General features: G+C 39.2%; 1 protein-coding gene across 1 annotated transcript; it reads left to right on the top strand.

Annotated features, from left to right (window-relative positions):
* Positions 1-1,991: 1,991 nt before the first annotated feature.
* Positions 1,992-21,791, top strand: lmnb1 (lamin B1). Its single transcript, XM_026298196.1, has 11 exons — positions 1,992-2,347; positions 4,593-4,749; positions 5,285-5,410; positions 5,504-5,674; positions 10,446-10,571; positions 13,233-13,453; positions 14,279-14,504; positions 14,586-14,690; positions 16,092-16,211; positions 17,874-17,984; positions 21,524-21,791. Exons 1-11 carry the CDS (start codon positions 1,992-1,994, stop codon positions 21,563-21,565), a joined length of 1,761 nt encoding a protein of 586 aa, XP_026153981.1. The 3' UTR covers positions 21,566-21,791.
* Positions 21,792-22,242: the final 451 nt, after the last annotated feature.

Consider the following 22,242-nt stretch of genomic DNA (forward strand, 5'->3'; position numbering starts at 1 on the left):
TCTTAAATTTCTTTCTTTCAGCCCTCTGCCTTGCTTTTTCAACCTGTGGGGACAGACACTTCCTCAGACTGATACTGAACCTCATCTGTGAGCAACCAAATCAGCACCTGCAACTGGATTCAGCACCTCATCAGAACATTGTTACATTTAGCTGGGATCCCGCTCATAAATTTTCCATGTTATGCTAGTAGTTCTCATGTTCTCAGTTCTTCATTTACATGAACTTATAGCTGCAGCTATTGAAGCCATTTTCTACCAGATTCAGTAGCACAGACTGTAATAAAGGTGGATTTAACATCGAAAAATATATGGCTAGTTGGTTTTACTGCTAAAACTAGACATGGTTGTGTTCAGAAACAACAGCTTCATGCTTAGGTTTAGGAACACCAACTACATGGTTAGGTTTAGGTTTCGGAACAAAACCAACCTCGTTCAGTTTAGGTGTTAAAGTTATGGTTAGGTTTGGGAATAACAAAACTATGTAGTTAAGGCAGATTTTGTAGAAGTGTAGAAGTGACCAGAGCAGCAGTTTCAGGCTGCCAATCAAAGCTGTCAATTAGCTGAAATATGGACATTTTTACATCATCATGTATCTTCAGAATTAGAAAAAGAATCAGATTGACTGCCAACTATGATGGACACACAAAGAGTCTGACTCCAGTACAGTGGGTTTCAATGTGCTTTGTCACAATAATGTCAGATATTTACACATAAGTAATGAAAAAAAAAATAAATACAAGTAGAAAGAAATAGAAACAAAGTGCAGAAGAACTTCCAGGTGGTTGCTGTACATTTATGAATATTTTCAGTTGGTGATTTTACAGTTATTGCACTTTATATTTTTTGCATTGGGGACAAATATTAAATTGTGGGGTTGCAGACCATGTTTGCTGTATTCTGTTGTCCAACTAGTGATGGCACGTGAAAATAAACCTACATTGATCTACATTGTTCAGCTCTAGACTGTTGAGACCACACCATAAGGCCAGCTATTCAACCTCCTCTTGGTTGATTGATCTGTTTAATTACTATTATGCCAATTATGCCTAATGTCACTAATTTGCATCATAGCTAAAATTTCTATCTATTGTATGTGCTATATTCAAATTAACAACCTTGACTTAATTTAGAAATTGACAAAAAAACACGAATAATTTATTTTTTATATAATTGTAAATAAATGTGGGCAATAAGGGCTTAAGCCCAGGATTTCAGATCATGTAATACATCCATGCTTTGCAAGATGTTCAGGTGTTTGCAGTGTATAGTTCATATAGACTGCAGATGTGATAGTCCACTTTACAATATGCAATAATAATATGCAATAATGGTCTAAAAATATTTCATTAAAGGGGGATATGACCTAACAGTGAGTATTGCTGTTCTATTTCTTGCTCTACACTGTTGGAAACTGTCCGTCTTATCTTCAGCTGTATTTTGTTTCAGTCTGTGGCGCTGCTTCTGACCGCTCTTCTGAGGGCGAGGCGTACGTCCAATATGATGCCGGCCAGATTTTTGACTGATTCTACGGCCACTATCGAAACGGAGGGGTGGGGGTAGGGATTTGGGGAAGTACAGCATTGCTTGTTATGTTCATGTTTTCACCGAGAAGCTCGGATTTAGTAACGGAGTTAGGCGCTACAACCCCTAGTTTAGAAAGCATGATAGAAGTGAGCCCCGTCTGCACAGACGAGCTTCGGAATACGCCGGTTACACATACAAGCGCACACAAAATTCAAATTTGAAAGAACGCGTTGCGTTGAGCTTCGCCATTGGCTGGTGATATAGAATGTAGACATTTCAATGAGCCGCCATGTTAGGAAGCCAACCCCTCTTTCATTCGATTAGCAAAGGATAGAACATACTTCTGGAATTGTTTTCGGAAGTGCAGGCTGTTGTTGGGCGGTAAATTTAAGTCGCGGTACCCACAAAAGTGTGTCTTGCTTTGGTTTGGTTTCTGTCGTCACACGGTTTTTAGCTGCTCTTATACAATGGCGACTGCGGCTGTAACTCCGACCGGCCAAAGAAACACGTGCGGCAGCGGTACACCACTGAGCCCGACCAGGATAACCAGACTGCAGGAGAAACAACAGCTCAGGGATCTCAACGACCGCCTGGCCGTTTACATCGAGAAAGTCCGTAGTTTGGAGTCTGAAAACGACATACTCCATCTGCAAATTAGTGAGAAGGAAGAAGTGAAGAGCCGGGAAGTAACCGGGCTGAAATCCCTGTATGAGACTGAGCTCGCCGACGCAAGGAGGTGTTTGGATGACTCCTCTAAGGAACGGGCCTGGCTGCAGATTGAGCTGGGAAAGATCAAGACCGAGCATGAGCAGCTTCAACAGAAGTAAACCTCTAATATTTTAATCATGTTACAGAATTGTAATACGGTCAGAACACCAGACTGATTTGCTATAGACTATTTGCTGACTTTGATTTTCGAGCCACTTTTGCAACAGCAACGTTCCGTACGTCAGTCCGTCCAGGGGTTACGTTTTTGTCTCTTTGGCTTAACGTCATAGATCAACATACGTTCTACTTTTCTTGTTCCTTAGTTTGTTTTGAGACCAGCTTGAAGTCACTCTTATATACGATGTTGTTGCAATTAGTGTGTATTTAAAAATTAATTATGTATAAATAAGTAATTATTAGAAATTATAAACACTTTGTCGAAGCTACCCGCCCACATTGTCTGTGTTGCATTGAAGAAAAAAAAACAGCATTTCAATTAACTTACTGGAACATATATAATCTGTTTGGAGTAACGTACCCGTGGTTTAGTGTATAACAATAGAAAGTCTGGGTTCATCGGTGCCATCGGGTTCTAAGTTAACCTTAGTAAGATCTGTCGAGAAAAGAAGACATCAAATGCTGGTGGTTAACATGACAGAATCTTGTTTGGAGTTCTTAATTTTGTGTGTTGGACAGGAAAAAGATCAGACGTAAATTAATTTAACGTTTTATAACTCTAATAATAAATTATTATAATTATTAAATATTAGGTTTTTGCAGTAAGCTAATTTCTTAGCGCTATCGGACAGAACTTGAGAGCAGCAGCTGTTATTCACAGCTGTTGACCTAAAGAGCATGAATAACCAATGGGGGTGTCCTAAATGTCGTAGGTCTAGTGCATTTTTCAGTCAAAATGCCAGCTGGTTAGTTACCTGTAACTATTTGTTAGATTAATGTTCCTTTGTGTCTGAAATGCATCAGCAGAAGAGCTTACTTATGCATTTCTGCATGTAACAGTTACATCTGTGAGGTTGTGGAGCTGTGTTTATGCGCGTGCGTGTGGGGGGTTGGGGGAACAGAAGAAACAATGTGTGTGATCATGTGCTCAGACAGATGAACACAGGTGGCAGCAGCAGCTTGAGCCAGTCTGTGGTTCCTGTTGGCCAGTTCATGTGACTAGGGCTGCACCTAAGGATGTTATTTTTTATTTGATTAATCTATACATTTTTTTCAAATAATATTTTTTCATACTATATATTTTTAAATTTACTCAATTAATATAACTATTAATTTACCCAAAAATGAGTTTTGAAAGCTTATTTATTTTTCAATGTTTTATTTGACATCTTCTCTTTAAAACAATTATGTAAGTATACACTGGAGAGCATTATATAATGACAAAAATAGTCCAGTCTTAACTGGTAATCTGAATTTTACAGTCTGATATAATTATTATTGTTGTATTATTATTATTATATTGTAAGAGAAAAGAAAAAAATTAAAAAACATATAGCTTTATTTTATCATATGTAAGCTACTGTTAACTTTCTTGAGAAGCAAAGTTTTGAACAAATTCATAGATAACTGGTGTGAATTTTTAAAAAAGAATGCAGCTAAATTTGACCAGTATTTTTAGTCTGGCACTTTACCTCCTATCCCCAGATCACAAAATCCACCCCTGCTTTGAGTGTGCTGAAACTGCTTTACTCAATGAAGTGTTCAGATGATGTTCTGACAGTTTAAATTTATGAATGCACCCATAACGACATGCTGGCAAATGGTACGGTAGGAACAAGTGCACTCAAAGCCCACTCAGCCATTTGCGCACACAGTCACTGACAATACAGAGGGAAAAGCCATTACGGCACATGTGGGTACAGGACACTTTGACATGTGGCTCAAACCACCAACCCTTCATGGCCAACCTGCTCTACCTCCTGAGCCACAACTGCCCCAATTACTTTTAAATCAGCAATCCATGTTCATATAGTTTAGTTAACTCTGTGTGTCCTCCATGCTACTAGCATACATAACATACCTGCTAAACAAAAATGAACTAGATGGCAACAGTGCTAACCACTCTTCTGCTGTGCTGCCCCTAATTTAGACTATAATTAGATTCTGAACAGAGATTTATACAACTTTTTTTTTTTTTTTTAAACAAATTTTATCTAAAAATGACTAATATTCTGTTGTGACGTATAGTCCAGAAAATAAGCTACTAATAGTCAGGTTTGACCTCTATTAGGATGTAGACATATGTGCTTGAAAACAGAGTTTGGGGTTAACTTCTAACTAGCAGCCACCACCACACCCTGTCATCCACATACATACGTACCTTCTCTTCCTCCTCCTTCCAGCTACAACAAGAAGGACTCAGAGGCAGCAGGAGCTCAGGCCAGACTGAAGGACTTGGAAGCTCAGCTGAACTCTAAAGAAGCCATGCTAGCTACAGCACTATCTGAGAAAAGGGGCCTGGAGGCCACAATTACTGACTTGCAAGAACAGCTGCAGGAGGTACAGTACTGCAGGAACATAAATATGATGACCCTGGAGAAAACTTTTTTTTCCCCTTACTTTTTTATCTGTGTATTTGAAACATTGGAGGAGTGATGCAGAGATTTATGTAGAATTCTCATGGCATGTGTGTGACCTGCCTTTTTGTACCAACGACTATGAAAAGATACTAGCCTTTCTTGTTTGGAGCTCATTTTGAGATAACATGTACCCCACAAATTTCAGGAAGAATCATGTCATGTAGTGCAGCAGTCTTACCGGACAACAATGGAGGTCTATGATGCGGCCCAATAAACTGAAGTAAAATAACCAACACATAAAGGATATGGCCAGTAATGCTCTATTTGTTGATGTGATTTGCTTTTATTCTGAATGCTGTACTACAAGTATTATTTGTAAAAGTTTTTCAGGTTCTTTGTATTATAGACATTGCCTCCTCTTGAGTGCTATTCTGGACTTGCTAAACTTGATAACACTTTCCCTTTCAGTTATACTTATTTTTGAAGCACTGCCTACTTTTTTTGTGTGTTATCAGCTGGACACAAGCCTTGCTCAAGCCAAGAAGCATCTTGCAGATGAGATGCTTCTGCGCATTGACTTGGAAAACCGTTGCCAGAGTCTGACTGAGGAAATGGACTTCCGTAAAAACATGCATGAGGAGGTGGGAATCTTAACATTTTATGGGTTGACTTGAGTTAATTAAGACTGGATCACACACGAGAACACTAAGTGCTGACTGTGTGCTCTGCTTCAGGAAGTAAAGGAGGCCCGGCAGCGATATGAGTCTCGACTGGTCGAGGTGGATTTTGGACGGAAAGAGGAGTATGAATATAAACTGACTCAAGCCCTGGCTGACATGAGGGCCCAGAATGAGGAGCAGATCAAAATCTACAAGGACAACATGGAGAGCACCTACCTGGCCAAAGTATGTTAAGATGAACTTTCTTTGTGTGTGTCTGTTTGTGTTAGTGATGAACCATTATTTGTTTAACATGGGAAGGACCAGACTATCACTCTGTCAAGCACTTGGATTGAAGCAGCCTGTCACTGAACTGCCAAGTGCCAAGTCTCATGCATTGCGTGGGAGTCAGTCTCCAGCTGGCATGCTGGTCTGCCTAATGCCCCTTTTCCTGCTATACAAATAAAAAAATTGATTTGAAAGTTTTAGTGCACCTCGACTCAGTTTAGGTAATTTTCCATTACAACTGAGTGGTGCTATCCCCTATTGGACTTCAAGTCAAGTAATGCTAGTGGAAAAGCCTCATAACATCCACCAGTGCAGGCAGTGGGAGAAGTGTTTTACAACTTTTGACCAGTAGCGTTATATACGCTATATAAGGAGAAGTACGTTTTCTCCTGTCTCACCTCATTACAGGTAATGCGACCCCGCCTTGTACACTGTCCACTGTTCACATGTAAATAATCTCAGGTGAACCAGGTAAATATGTGCACACCCCCGAGAAATGACACAAAATATCAAACTTCATCATAGAATTTACTCACTTTTTCGGGGCGTTTGGATGATGGCGCGGCACGGACGTGAAGAAGCGCTTCTTGTATTCCACACAGAGACAAATAGTTTAGCTTGTCCTCAGAGTAAAAACACTGATTTTAACTCAAATGAGGATCGTTTGGCTCCTCATTGTTTTGTATTGTACAGCACTAATCCGTCCCATCTACATTGACTGAAAGGCTCATTATGCGCGGCTTTGTCTGGACGTTCAGTGCGTCTTTTGTGTTCTCAGGTAAATCACATGACTATTCATCCTCAGACACACCCTCTTGCATATGGCCTTTCTGGACAAAAAGTGTCTTAGAAAATTTAAATCAGTGTATTGTTTACTGTGAATGTGTGAACAAGATGACATTCACAGCACTCTGAAGTAAACACTTTAGCCTACAACATGCAGGTCTCCAAAGTCTTGTGAACCAATGTTCTGTTTGTGTTTTATGGTCTTATTTCAGTGAGTAAAAAATTGTAGTTTTTCACTAACCATGTATAACCACTTTTTTCTCAAAAACACAATCATGTATAAACCTGCTGCTCACATATTATTGTAGCCAATAATTTTCTCTCTTTTGTGCTGATTACGGTGTTATTAGACTTTAGACATTAATATGTTTAAAAGACACAAAGCACAAATGTCAGGACATGTCAAAATTTGTCCAGGGCCCCAAAACCCCCTCAGACCCCAGAGGGTTAAAAGAAAACATTTTAAGCTTTCTCGCCATATAATTCTTATTTTTATGAGCCAAGTATTCGCTGAGATTCTGGTTGTTTCATTTACGTGTCTGTGAAGAGAAATGACATAGACAGAAAAGGCCCAGAGCGCACCCTGTCGGCTGTTTTACTTTTACCCTACTGTTCAGTTTGTCCCAAACTACCTCCATGGGTTTTAAATTTGGAGGTTGTGCTGTTGTGGCTTTGGGTCTACCATACTGTCAGTGTCCTCTAGTTTCCAAGTTCCTTTTGGTGGTTTAGTAAACTGTGTTTGGTTTTCTTTGCAATTTCTCTAGAGGAATTACTTCTTTTACACAGACACAAGGTAATCATCAAAAGCTTGGATACCCAGCCATTCTTGGCTGTTTTTAGCTGTGTGTTTTGGGTCATTATCCTGTTGGAGGACTGAGACCAAGCTTTCTGATGCTGGGCAGCACATTTCACTCAGAATGTCTTGATAGACTTCAGGTTTTATTGTACCCTGTGCAGATTCAAGACACCCAGATAAAGCAAAGCAGCCCAACAACATAACCAGGCCTTCTCTATGTTTCACAGTAGGTACAGGGCTCTGTGAACATAGAGCTGATGTGACTTGCCAAAAATCTCCAGTTTTGTCTCATCTGTTCAAAGGACACTCTCCCAGAAGCTTTGTGGCTTGTCGATACACATTTTGGCAAATTCCAGTCTGCTTTTTTATGATTTGCTTTAAACAGTGGAGGCCTCCTCGGCAATGTCTGATTTTCATTAGTTAATTTTCTGTAAATTTTTATTTAAGCACAAGCCCCCACCAAAGGTGAAAGCAAGGGACTATTGTAATTGCTCAATGGCCCAGGAGTGAATAAGTGGGGTTAGGGTTCCCCAGGTAGCGTCTAGCTACCCCAGAGCATCACCCCACCATGACGTGGCAATGCGCGAGAGCTTTCGGAAAATGTATATATGATGTGATTGCCAGGTGGTCCTGGCCCTGGAAATCATTTGAAATATTCTTTTTTTTTTTATTATTATTATTTTTCAGTGTAACGACCTCAAATTTGACCCCCTGAACATGGTTGAAAAACTTCAAAATTCAGAATCGTGTGAAAATTTTAGATTTTAAAGGTTTTATAAATTGACCTCAAAAGAATGGCTTTTGGCCCCGACAAAAGTGAAAATACATTATGCCAATGGGAGCCCGACTGACTTTTTTAAATTTTTTTTTTATCACACCATCACCAGCCTTGACACATTTATTCTGCATGTCGGGCCAAACAGAAACCTATGGGAGGTTGACCGACATTTTGTTTTGCTAACTTTCACGGTTTTCCTCTGGCGCTGCCGACCAGTTGACGTATGTTTTCTGGCTCATCAACAACCCTTCAACTTCTGGTCTTCCATGTGATTTAACAAAATTGCAGTAGGCACAATAGTGCCCCCTGTATAATGATTTGAAAATTGCCATTCACATCCAAACATTTACTTTGTCAGAAATGTACCACATTTGACACTGACATCCTTTAGGGCATCTCGATCATAAAAGCCAATCAGACTCATGCCCTACTTTCAATACTGTTGCCGTGGCAGTGACTGCAAGCCGTCATTCATTTCCAACGAGAATTTTGCAGTTTTTGCACACCTTGTGCTTTGACGAACTCCTCCTAGGGCTTTTGAGCCAATGAGTTAATTCTTGGTCTTCATCATCTTGACCTGTGGGGCAGCAAAAGTTATCCAAATTTCCTATTTTAGTTTCTCTTGATTGGCTCCCTGTAAAATCCAGAATAGAATTTAAATTCCTTCTTCTTAATGATCAAGGTCCTTCATACCTTGAAGATCCCATATCATCCCAATAAAGTGTTTTGCTCTGAGTGCAGGTCTGCTTGTGGTTCCCAGAGTTTTCAAAAATAGAATATGAGACACATTTCACATTCTAGGAGACACTCTGCTTTTAAGGTTAGAATTAAAACTTTCCTCTATGACAAAGATTATAGTTAGGGCTGGCTCAAGTAACCCTGAACCATCCCTTAGTTATGCTGCTTTAGGTCTAGACTGCCTGTCACCATGTGCTTGCTCATAAGGGATTTGTTTTTTTTTTTTTTGTTTTTGTTTTTTTTTTTGTTTCTTGTAAAGTGCCTTTACAAAATAAAGTGCTATACAAATAAATATAATTGAATTGAAATGAAATTGATCTGACACAGCGGATAAAGACTTGTGGGTGTCCAAGTTTAAAAGCTTGACAGCTGATCTTGACAATGTTGCTTGTCAGAGGGCCGTACTTGCTCAAGACAACAGAAATCACATTAAACACTTGAGAACACTATCCCACAGCTGAATTAGGCCTAGGCCTGCCTGAGGACTTCCCATCAGTTCACTGAGCTCTTCTTTCCTCTTTTCCATTCCCTCTCTGCTCCTATTTCTGTCCTTCTTTCCTCTTACATGTATATACCACCACTGAATATCACTAATTTAGTGCCTTCTATCCTGTAGTTTGTGCTCTCTCTGTTTTCTCCCCTGTACCTTCTGCAGATATTCCTAATCCTGGAGCTGTATATTGCTGATGTGCAGCTACTGGCCCTACCAACTTGCACAGTATTTATTTGTTGTTGGGCCTCTTTGCAAAGCCTGCATCGGGGGCCTGCCTGGTGTGGTTCAGCTCTCTTCTCATGACTTGCCTTACTTTTTGTAAATATCTGGCAGTTGCTGCTCTCCTTGTCGTTGTTCCTACTTATCTGTGGGATTCCATGTATTTGTATCTATCCAGAACACATTATGTTGCCTTCTGGTAAAACAGTCCCTCAGTTCTGACTACCTTCCCTTGTCTTGTTAACATCCAACCACACTTATCTAATCAGAATAACATTCTAATGTTGTTGCTGTAGATTCTCAATGAGTTGATGTTCATTTGTGACATACAAATCACATCATTTGTAAAGAAGGTGGCCGATGGTTGCTCCATCCTGTAGGCAGTATCTGTAAGCACTGTTTGATGATGATCTTGTTGCATACAATGTAGATACCATACTTGATACTGACTTGTAATAATGATGATCTGGCTGAGTGGGCTCAGGCCTATGAAGAAGAGCATTGTGGATAGAGCATCACCTTAGTAGATGCTAAACCTAATAATGAGTTGTAGTGGTGCAACGGCTCACAAAAGTCACATTTCAGATCACATTAGTTTTTAGACCAGGAGACCACAATGCGTGCATGTAGGACAATTTGTGCTAAAAGTTGATTATGAAACTCCAGTCATATACCTTCTGTAGTTTCTTGGCAAAGCATTTTAAATCATCCTCACACACAGCATTTAAGTAAGCACTAACCTTTCATCTTTTATGTGATGAATCTGATCTGAACCTGTGAAAATAAAGCATACAAGACGGCTCAATAACTTCCTGCATGTCAGGAAGTGATCAGCGCCACTCAGTTCCCCTTTGAAAATGTGACAAGAAGGAAACGGTGCTATTATTGACTTCTGAACCATATGTGTGTTTGTCTCCAGCTAGAGGATCTGCGTCACTTATCTGAGATGAACGGCGCATCAGCCAACATGGCCCGAGAGGAGCTAAGAGAGTCTGCCCTGAGGATTGAGAGCCTCACTGCCCAGCTGGCCAGGCTGCAAAAGGAGGTCAACATTTTATCTTACTCACTGCTTTTTTTTTTTGTTTGTTTGTTTTTTTTTTTTTGTTTGTTTTGACAGAATTGGAGTCACTCTCTTAAGCAGCAGTAATTGATAAAACCATGTTCATCTTAGTGTAGAAGCTAATACACTTGCTTTTAGGGAAAGGTCTGTTAGTTAGCTAGTTTTATTTATACAGACCTGTCTTAGTTACCTGAAGCAATTTTTTCCTTCTCTGGAAAGTTTTGTTGTATGTTGCTGTGAATAGAAAGATAGAGTAGAAATACATTATTCATGTTACATCTATCAGAACCATGCGGCTGCACTTGTTTAATTGGCCAATGTGCTGTCTTGCCAGATGATATCAAAAAGCGAGCACTTCTTTCATAGTTCGTTTTGCATTCTATATTTATTTTTGTTCGTTGCCGTCTGTGTTGGCACATCCACTGTGTTAATGGACTCATCTTATTCAAATGAATGTGGAGGCTGTGTTTTTCTTTTTCACACAGAGCTAAAGTTGGTCCAACATGGCCTAACTTTTCCAAGCATGATATCCAGTAAATTATTGGCTTACTTGTATATTGCAGTTTCATAGAAATACGTTCATTTGTTTCTTTTTCTGTTGAAATGTATCTATGAAAATCAGAGAACAGCTATTTCGTATCATCCTTTTTGTTTTTTTTGTTTGTTTGTTTTGTTTTTTTTTTCTCAAACCAGTCGATCTTTCAAACATACAGTGGGTACGGAAAGTATTCAGACCCCTTTAAATTTTTCACTCTTTGTGTCATTGCTGCCATTTGCCAAAATCAAAAAAGTTCATTTTATTTCTCATTAATGTACACTCAGCACCCCATCTTGACAGAAAAAAACAGAAATGTAGACATTTTTGCAAATTTATTAAAAAAGAAAAACTGAAATATCACATGGTCATAAGTATTCAGACCCTGTGCTCAGTATTGAGTAGAAGCACCCTTTTGAGCTAGTACAGCCATGAGTCTTCTGGGAATGATGCAACAAGTATTTCACACCTGGATTTGGGGATCCTCTGCCATTCTTCCTTGCAGATCCTCTCCAGTTCTGTCAGGTTGGATGGTGAACGTTGGTGGACAGCCATTTTCAGGTCTCTCCAGAGATGCTCAATTGGGTTTAGGTCAGGGCTCTGGCAGGGCCAGTCAAGAATGGTCACAGAGTTGTTCCGAAGCCACTCCTTTGTTATTTTAGCTGTGTGCTTAGGGTCATTGTCCTGTTGAAAGGTGAACCTTCGGCCCAGTCTGAGGTCCTGAGCACTCTGGAAGAGGTTTTCTTCCAGGATATCTCTGTACTTGGCCGCATTCATCTTTCCTTCAATTGCAACCAGTCGTCCTGTCCCTGCAGCTGAAAAACACCCCCACAACATGATGCTCCCACCACCATGTTTCACTGTAGGGATTGTATTGGCCAGGGGATGAGCAGTGCCTGGTTTTCTCCACACATACCGCTTAGAATTAACGCCAAAAAGTTCAATCTTGGTCTCATCAGACCAGAGAATCTTATTTCTCATAGTCTGGGAGTCCTTCATGTGTTTTTTGGCAAACTCTATGCGGGCTTTCATGTGTCTTGCACTGAGGAGAGGCTTCCGTCGGGCCACTCTGCCATAAAGCCCCGACTGGTGGAGGGCTGCAGTGATAGTTGACTTTGTGGAACTTTCTCCCATCTCCCTCCTGCATCTCTGGAGCTCAGCCACAGTGATCTTTGGGTTCTTCTTTACCTCTCTCACCAAGGCTCTTCTCCCACGATTGCTCAGTTTGGCTGGACGGCCAGGTCTAGGAAGAGTTCTGGTCGTCCCAAACTTTTTCCATTTGAGGATTATGGAGGCCACTGTGCTCTTAGGAACCTTGAGTGCTGCAGAAATTCTTTTGTAACCTTGGCCAGATCTGTGCCTTGCCACAATTCTGTCTCTGAGCTCCTTGGGCGGTTCCTTCGACCTCATGATTCTCATTTGCTCTGACGTGCACTGTGAGCTGTAAGGTCTTATATAGACAGGTGTGTGCCTTTCCTAATCAAGTCCAATCAGTTTAATTAAACACAGCTGGACTCCAATGAAGGAGCAGAACCATCTCAAGGAGGATCAGAAGAAATGGACAGCATGTGAGTTAAATATAAGTGTCACTGCAAAGGGTCTGAATACTTATGACCATGTGATATTTCAGTTTTTCTTTTTTAATAAATTTGCAAAAATGTCTACATTTCTGTTTTTTTCTGTCAAGATGGGGTGCTGAGTGTACATTAATGAGAAATAAAATGAACTTTTTGGATTTTGGCAAATGGCTGCAATGACACAAAGAGTGAAAAATCTAAAGGGGTCTGAATACTTTCCGTACCCACTGTATTTCTGTTCATTCTTCATAGTGATGTTGCATTGACTTAATGTCCTTGGAGTGTTAACATGTTGTCATGGGATGGTTCTCACATGTCTGGATCTATCCTCATGTTTACATTGTTTGCTTTAGTTTCTATTTGACAGAGTTTATACATAAAAGAAAATAAGTTAACTGTTACAACACCCATTATTATCTAAAGCAGTATTTTTGGAGGAGATATTAAAGCTTGTTAAATTATATATGAAGTGTTGATTATGACAAGTGTGTTGTTGCTACATCAGACTTGACAGACCTACTTGCCTGTGTTTAGACTCGTGGTTGGCGTGACCGTATAGCAGAGCTGGAGGCAGCGTTAGCTCAGGAGAAAGACACAAGCCGGAAGGTGCTTGCAGACAAAGACCGCGAGGTGGCTGAGATCCAGGCCAAGATGCAGGAGCAGCTCAGCGAGTATGAACAGCTACTGGATGTTAAACTCGCTCTTGACATGGAGATAAATGCCTACCGCAAACTTCTGGAGGGAGAAGAAGAAAGGTGAGGACTTACAAAATGTGCGATTAGCAGAGGTGGCAAAAGTACTCACATTCTATACTTAAGTATAAGTACAGATACTTGTGTGAAAAAGGACTCTGGTAAAAGTAGAAGTACTGACTCAACTCCTTTACTCAAGTAAAAGTAAGAAAGTACAGGGTCTGAAATGTACTTGAGTAAAAAAGTAAAAATGTATTTTTGCCATCAGTGATACACAATAGATCTTTTGATAACTCAACAGAACTAAAAACGTTTGACACAAAAAAAGGAAATTCTTCTTGAATTAACCTGCACAAGGAACAAAAGAAAACACATTCACAATTAATCATTCTTGGAGCACCCAACATCGCATAGTTCTTTTTAAATACGCCCATGGATGGGGAATGTCTTGCTTTTCCAATTCTGCTGTATCGTTGTCGGACTTGCCAACACTCCCTGGATCCCTTTCTTTCTCCGTCGCACTGCAAGTTTTCTCTCTATCATAACCTGTACACTCACTCGACTTCCCTCTCTAGTTAGTTACGTCTTTTGCTTTTATGAAAAAGTAACAAGCCTGTTTTGATAATGTAAGGAGTAGAAAGTACAGATATTTGTTTAAATGTAGGGAGGAAAAGTAAAAAGTCGTCAGAAAAATAAATACTCAAGGAAAGTACAGATACCTGAAAAATCTACTTAAATACAGTAACAAAGTATTTGTACTCCATTATTTCTCACCTCTGGCATAGTGCCATAGTGATGGCATTAGTTAGATTTCTGTTGGTTTTCTGACACACTCACTTAGCTTCTGCAGTGACCTTGATATTTAACTGTAGCGCTTCCCTCCCACAGACTGAAATTGTCACCCAGTCCTTCATCTCACGTCACAGTGTCCAGGGCCTCATCCAGCCACAGTGTGCAGACCACACAGAGAAAGAGGAAACGTGTTGATGTGGAGGAGCATGAAGCCAGCAGTTCAGTGTCAATTGCTCACTCTGCCTCAGCCACAGGACCCATCTGCATTGATGAGATTGACACAGATGGCAAGTTCATCTGCCTTTACAATAGTGGAAATGAGGTGAGCTTTTCTTCTGTTTCAAGGTCCAGTGTAACATTTTATTAGATTAATTTCTTTATTGTCAATAATTGTCTTTTGCAGGACCAGGCTATGGTTGGTTATGAGATGATTAAGACAATTGGAAATGTTGCAGCCACCTACAAGTTCACACCCAAATATGTCTTGAAGGCTGGCCAGAAAGTTATGGTAAGAGTTTGCCTTCTTTAAGATTCTTTTTCAGCTGAATCTGTTTAGAAAAACTTAGCATGTTTAGAAATACTCTTCTGAAGTTGGAGAAATTTCCAATAGTATGGCTGTAACAGTATCCTGGATTCACAGTGTGAAAATTGATCATACCATGTGCATTTGCTAATTATCAGAATTACAGAATGCAGAAAATATAATTTGCAAATGTTCTCCTTTCTCCGCTGTCAGATCTGAATAATGCAGTAGAGTGAAGCAAGGTTGATATAACTTTTGATATCTGTTTCCCTGACAAAGAAAAAAAATTAAAATTGAAAAAATGTGGTGACAGTTATGGAAACTGGCCTCATATTGATGGAGATCCATGGTTACTAGTGTTAAGACACGTATCAGTCCACTTGAAATTCACTGTGTATTTAGTTATTTTGATCCAGTCAAACACTCAAATATAGTTTGTCAGGACTGTCTGTCAGTGTTCAGCATTCACACTGACCAGCATTATTGTGGCCTGCCTAAGGCACATCTGGTAATAATCATGCTGCCTAATCAGCATCTTGATATGCCACACCTGTGAGGTGGATGGATTATCTCGTCAAAGGAGAAGTGCTCATTAACACAGATTTAGACAGATTTCTGAACAATATTTGAGAAAATACATAGAAAAAGTCTTAGATCTTTGAGTTCAGCTCATGAAAAATGGGGGCAATAACAAAAGTGTTGTGTTTATAATTTTGGTCAGTGTATATTATCAGTTATATTCAGTCAGGGTGAGCTTAGTAGTCTGTGACCATTGGCCATATGTTGTTGTTTGTCTTTTACATAAAAAATATTCCTTTCTATGATAGTAAGGTATACACATTATAAATGTTGTGTGATAAAGAGCATTGTCAGTGGCTGTTGAGTTTTAGCCAGTGTGACACATTTTGGGCAACATTTTGGGTATTATGCCCATCTCAGTCATTGTGGATTAATATTAGATAAAACAGAAGTCTGTCTGCTCAATGAGATGCACAAGTTATGTCAATTGGGCTGAGAACCGTAAACATTTTACTAGATGAGTGATTGTCTGATCACATAACAGAAAAGCTAGAACAAGGCGGCACCACTGCTATCCACATAAGTGTAAACATTTTATTGTTTAGTTGTTGCAGCCCTAAAATGAAAACACGTCAGGTATATTTTGTCTACGTGGAGATTTAACAGTAGTCTGATGAGTGTAATGATAGAAAGCACCATCATCAAATCAAAACCATATGAATTTCTCTTTGAGAAATTCCAGAAATTTTCTCTCAAAGGTAGCTGAAGAAATGCAGTGCTATTAGTCACACAGTGCGAATACTGTGTGGAATATATTAATGGGTTTGGGTCTGTTTTAACCATTGTGTGCCTCTATGCTCTATCCAGGTTTGGGTGTCTGATGCTGGTGTGATCTCCAAACCTCCAACAGACCTGGTTTGGAAGAACCAGTGCTCCTGGGGGTTAGGGAAGGATGTCCATGTGGTGCTGATCAATCCTCAGGGAGAGGTGATAGCATGCACACATATCATTCATCATATCCATTTCTGTATTCTGTCCCTCGCCTTCTGTTCTGTTTGGTTAGGGCCCGAGCGAAGACCTATTGTTTCTGTAAGGATTGTTATTATTATTATTATTATTATCATCATCATTATTTTCATTAGTCTCCCGCTGCTGAACGGGGCCATATTTGAACTGCTTCCCATGGGTGAAAACAAAATTTACTGCACACATCTGCTACCACAGTGAGCAGTCAGAGACAAAGTCTAAGCCATGGGTGTAATTTGGTATACATGATATCAACATATTTCAGATGTCAAATTGCAAGCATTTTTTGATATGTTAAAATGTGACAAAATAATTAAATTTATACATCTCACCAAATAAACAGGAAATGTCAAATTTAAAACGCATTCCTTGACAAACACCAAACTTCAGTGGTTACTGAAAATGACTGATGTCATTCATGTGCAACACAGCAGACTGACGTAGAGCCACTGTGTGGCAAGCTAGCAATTACTGCTTCCTGTGTCTAAAGGTTGTGAAATTTGGCACACTCTGATCAGTTCTGTACATTTGATGGACATTCCTTGTTGAGAGTGCAATATTAGATGGTGACATGTCAGGGCTTGTGGCACAGGAGGAGCTCGGGCTCCTCACTGCTGCTTGTAGCTGTATTCTTTACATAGTTTTTACATTGATTTAATATCATCACCTTTAACTTACTTTAACATACGTGTTTTTCTGGCCAGAAAAAATGTGAAGAGCAGTGCATGTTAGTTAGTTGCATGTTACAAATAAAATGCAAAGTACCCATTGATTATTTTCTGTTGGTTGGTGAGTAGTGCTAATTTTGTCAGCTATTTTTTAATTTGGTCTTAGTCCTACATCAAATGTCCTTAATAGTTTGTCATATATAGTCAACCATATACAATTTTTAGTCAGATTTCAGTAAAATGAAAACCAAAAGTATTTTAGTCTAGTTCTAGTCAATGAAAATGTCACATTAGTCATTTTCAATTTTAATTAACATTTCAGTCAGTCTAGTCTAAACAAAACATATTTTAATCTTTCACTCATCTCGCATATGAATGACCCAATGAAATACACGTTGGAATAACTGAGAATGTAACTTTGCAAAAAGTATCTAGTGTAATGGTTTAACAAATACATCAATACACTGAACATTTTTTGATTTTATTATTTTTAGTTTTTTAAAAAGTTCAAAACCTTGTGTCCAACACCCTTTTAGACTCCAATAAGCCAATAGGATCTGGACTTAGAGACTGAGGGGTCTCTATAGCAACATATAAACACAAACCTGCTTCTCTTATATTTTTGTCTCCTTGTTTGCCTCCCACTGTGATGAATAGAACTACATTTTCGTCCCGTCTGTTTTTCAACAGTGTCACATGTTAATATAGTCAGTCTGTGATCAGTGATGTTGATTTCGTCTTGTCATCTTATGTTAATCATGAAAAAAATGGTCAAAGATATTTTGTCTAGTGAAATTAACACTATATGGTAGAGTTTTAGTTGGATGGCAGATTTTTAATGTTGAGCAACGTGTGTGTGTGTGTGTGTGTGTGTGTGTGTGTGTGTGTGTGTGTGTGTGTGTGTGTGTGTGTGTGTGTGTGTGTGTGTGTGTGTGTGTGTGTGTGTGTGTGTCAGGAGGTTGCAAAGAGAACCACAACATACAAAACGGCAATAGAAGCAGGGCAAAGCGAAGACGACGACGACGATAATGGAGTGGAGGCCATTGAGGAAGACCTCCACCAGCAGGTGAGACTATCAACTGCACTTGCACTATCAGCACAGTACAGACTTTTAGGATATATGTCCAGCTGTTGAATGTGTATGTACTTACCAAATTAAAATGGACATTAGGAACACTCATTTTGTTGGTCGCTGAAACACATGGGGAAACATGTCTGTCTTATAACCTCAGAATAATAGCAGTATCATTGTTCTTATGATTTTTTTTTTTTTTTTTTTTAGGAAGATCGACTTTTTCTTTTTAAGCTGTATCAACTGACAAGATTTTGTTAGCCCATAGAACAAACTGTACACAGAAATAGAGGCCAAATATAAAAACAACCCCCTACCTTTTACCTAGTGAAAAGCAAAAAGACCTTAAGTGGATATGTTGTGCATTCCTGTCAGGACTCTGGCTGCAGCATTCTGGATTAACTGGAGGATTTTTATGGAGATACTGGGACATCCGGATAGTAAAGAGTTACAATAATCTAGCCTTGGGGTAACAAATGCATGGACTAGTTTTTAGGCATCATTTTGCAACAGGATGTTTTGGCAATGTTGCGCAAGTGAAATAAGGCAGTTCTAGACGTTTGTTTTATGTGTGAGTTAAAGGACATAACCTGGTCAAAATTAACTCAAAGGTTTTTCACAGTAGTGCTGGAAAAGTTTAAAAAGTAGCTATTTTTTGAAAAGCTATTTCTGAGGTTTTTAGGCCCAAATACAATAACTTCTGTTTTCTCTGAATTTAAAAGTAGACAATGCTACTGGTCATCCAGGCCTTTATGTCACTTAGACACGCTTGAAGTCTGGTTAAGTGGTTTGTGTTATCAGGTTGCATAGATAGGTACAGCTCAGTGTCATCTGCATAGCAGTGGTAATTAAGAGTGCTTCCTAATAACATTGCCTAAAGGAAGCATGTACACGGTGAACAGAATCGGTCCTAGCACAGAACCTTGTGGAACTCCATAACTAACTTTTAAGTATGTGGAAGGTTCATCATGGACATGAACAAACTGGAATCTGTCCAATAAATAGGATTGGAGCCATTTTAAAGCTGTTCCTCTGACACCAATCACATGCTCCAGTCTCTGTACTAAGATGTTGTGGTCAGTAGTGTCAAATGCATCACTAAGGTCTCGCAGGACAAGTATAGAAACGAGTCCATTGTCTGAGGCTAAGAGAAGATCGTTGGTAACTTTTAACAGTGCTGTTTCTGTACTATGATGTGCTCTAAATCCTGATTGAAAATCTTCAAATAGTTCATTCCTGTGTAAGTGGTCTGATAGCTGCTTAGCAACAGCTTTTTCAAGGATTTCAGCAATAAATGGCAGGTTGGATATTGGTCTATAATTAGCCAAGACTCCTGGATCATGACTAGGTTTTTTTGTGTACGGGTTTGATTACTGCAGTCTTAAAAGCCTGTGGTACGTAACCTGACACTAGAGATAAATTTACCATGTTTAATAGAGATGAGCCAACCTAATGGCCGAGTGTCTTTAAGCAGTCTAGTCGGGATGGGGTCTAAGAGACACATTGATGATTTAGATGAAGCAACTACTGATGTGAATTCAGAGATCTATGGGAGGGAAGCAGTCTAAACATAAATGAGGTCTTACAAATGATTCAAGAGCTACTGTAGTAGAAGATTCATTTATTTCAGCTATAGGAAGCATCTTCTGAATTTTATCTCTAATAGTTGTGATTTTATTTGTAAAGAAACTCGAAGCTTCCTTCGCAGGGTGGCCAGGCGCTCCCTTAGAGATAGGGTGAGGAGCTCAGTCACTCGGGGGGAGCTCGGAGTAGAACCACTGCTCCTCCACATTGAGAGGAGCCAGATGAGGTGGCTCCAGGCATCTGTTCCGGATGCCTCCTGGTCACCTCCCTGGGGAGGTGTTCCAGGTATGTCCCACTGGGAAGAGGCCAGACATGCTGGAGGGACTATGTCTCTCAGCTGGCTTGGGAATGCCTCGGTGTCCCCCCGGAACAGCTGGAAGAACTCTCCAGGGAAAAGGAAGTCTGGGCATGCCTATCAGTCCCTATTGGACCCCACGACATGGCCTCAGATAAGCGGAAGATGAGGAAGGATGGATGGATGATATTATTTATACCGCTTACAAGATTATAGATTCTGTGACTGGATGTTAATTTAGCTATTTAGATAGCACAGAGTGGGAAGGGAATAGAGCAGGAATGAGTCAGCAGAAAGAGCACTTGGCCATGGGGTAGTGTATAAATGTCACATCATTCTGATTAGGACCTTAGCACCCCTGATCTTAGAATACCTTTGACTTTTAGACTGAAAATGCAACTATCCAATACAACATTGACTCAGCATATCGCCAAAAAACAAATTGGCATCATAAATCAGTCATTGGCTGGCCTGATTTCTGAAAGTTGGCTTTGGCATCACCCATATAAAAACCCATATGTATCAATCTCTAGATCACAGGTTGACCTGCCTTTGCCCCATCTGGTGTGAGATATATATTACTTATGGATTTGAATTAACAGTCAACCATAAATATCCCTGCTTCTTGGTCAATTAATTTTCAAGCAAGTCAAGTTTAAAGACTTAATTATATTATTGAATTTTTAGTCATATTGTTTCAGTATGCTTTTAACCTTCAATTTGTCCATTATCTTTACCCACTTATTCCAATATAGGCTCACAGGGATCTGCTGGAGCCTAACCTATCTTTCTTCGATGTACAGGGGTACATATTGGACAGGTCGCCAGTCCATCACAGAGCTGCTTCTTCAGTTCAATTTATTTTATTTGTATATCTCTAAATCACAATACAATCCGGTCAAGGCACTTTACAAAAGCAAAAACCCAAGAAATCCCTTATGAGCAAGCACTTGGCGACAGTGGAGAGGAAAGAAACCTCCAGCAGAACTGGGCTCAGTTTGGGCGTCTCCCTTGACCGGTTGGGGTCTCCCACTCAGCCATTAATTCTGTTAAACTTTTACATCAAAATTGTAAATAGTGCTGCTCGAGGCGACGGGTTTGTGCAGGTGTTCCATAGTACCAAGTTTAATGTCAGGATTTGTGCAATATTTTTTATTTATTATCTGTTGCTGTGTGTTAACATGTGGCACAGCTGCCACGCCATCTAATCAATAATTACATTCATTGCCAACTATTTTAGTAATTGATCTTTATTGGTTAGGTGTTATAGCCCTAATAGAGTATATTATATTTTTTTCTGTAGCTAGTGATGTATTAATGGATTTTAGGAAGTGAAGTCTACATAGCAATAAACCTTGGCATTTAAAATTTCAAGAGGTGCATGGTGGGCTAGTGTCTTGACTTTAAGACAATTTGCTGGTGTTTCTTGAACCTACTGAATTGTCTAATTGTCTTAAAGCTATGAACAAATATATTTTTCAAAAAAATGTATAATCCTTCCTTTATACTAAAAACCTCAGTGCTTCAGAGGTCCTTAAGGTTGTTTTATTATTTAAGACCTAAAGATGTTGTTTTAACACCTTCAAAAGAGCTACAGTGTTTGTAATATTGTTTTGCACAGTGCCATTGTTTGTTAAAAACTGTATTTTTGCAGGAAGACCCTCATACTGCCAAGAGAGGCTGCTCCATCATGTGATCCCACTGCACCAACGAGCCACCACCACCACCTCCTCCTTTGAGCCCAGCCATTTTCCATCTGTAATACTAGAAATATTTTTGTACCATTTGTAGCATATTTTAATGAAGTATATTAAGTTTTGTTTCTCATAAAAATACAAAACTGGTATTTTTGGTAAATGTATTTTAAAAACAAAATTACATGGTTATCGAACATTTGTATTTGTATTTCATAGTTGGTTTTTTTGGGGTTTTTTTTTTTTTTTTTTTTAAATACGGGCTGTTTTTAAGAAAATGTCATGTATTATGTCATTTTAAAAATATATATATTTTAATTTTTTTTTTTTTTTTTTTTAATTTTTTCATATTTTATCTAAACCCTAGATAATTCATTACTTGTTTCCTTATTATCTGAACCTTGGCTGTCAGCATTACACAGTATGGACACTGTTGAATTCTTCCAGTATCTTTAGAAAAACCTGAACTACCATGATCGTATTCATTTTGAAGAACAGCTGACACTTGTTGGCTGTTGAAAAGTTACCTTAAAGCCCTTCATGTATAGAGCTTCAAACTGTTTTCAGCAGGGCGTCTCACTTTTTTGTTCTCTTGATTAAAAACTTGGATCATCAGAATAATTTGACAGATATTATCAAGTTCTACATTTAGAATTTCAATGTGATGTCATGCAGCTAA

Source organism: Mastacembelus armatus, chromosome 12 (genome assembly GCF_900324485.2).
Source record: "Mastacembelus armatus chromosome 12, fMasArm1.2, whole genome shotgun sequence".
NCBI lineage: Eukaryota > Metazoa > Chordata > Actinopteri > Synbranchiformes > Mastacembelidae > Mastacembelus > Mastacembelus armatus.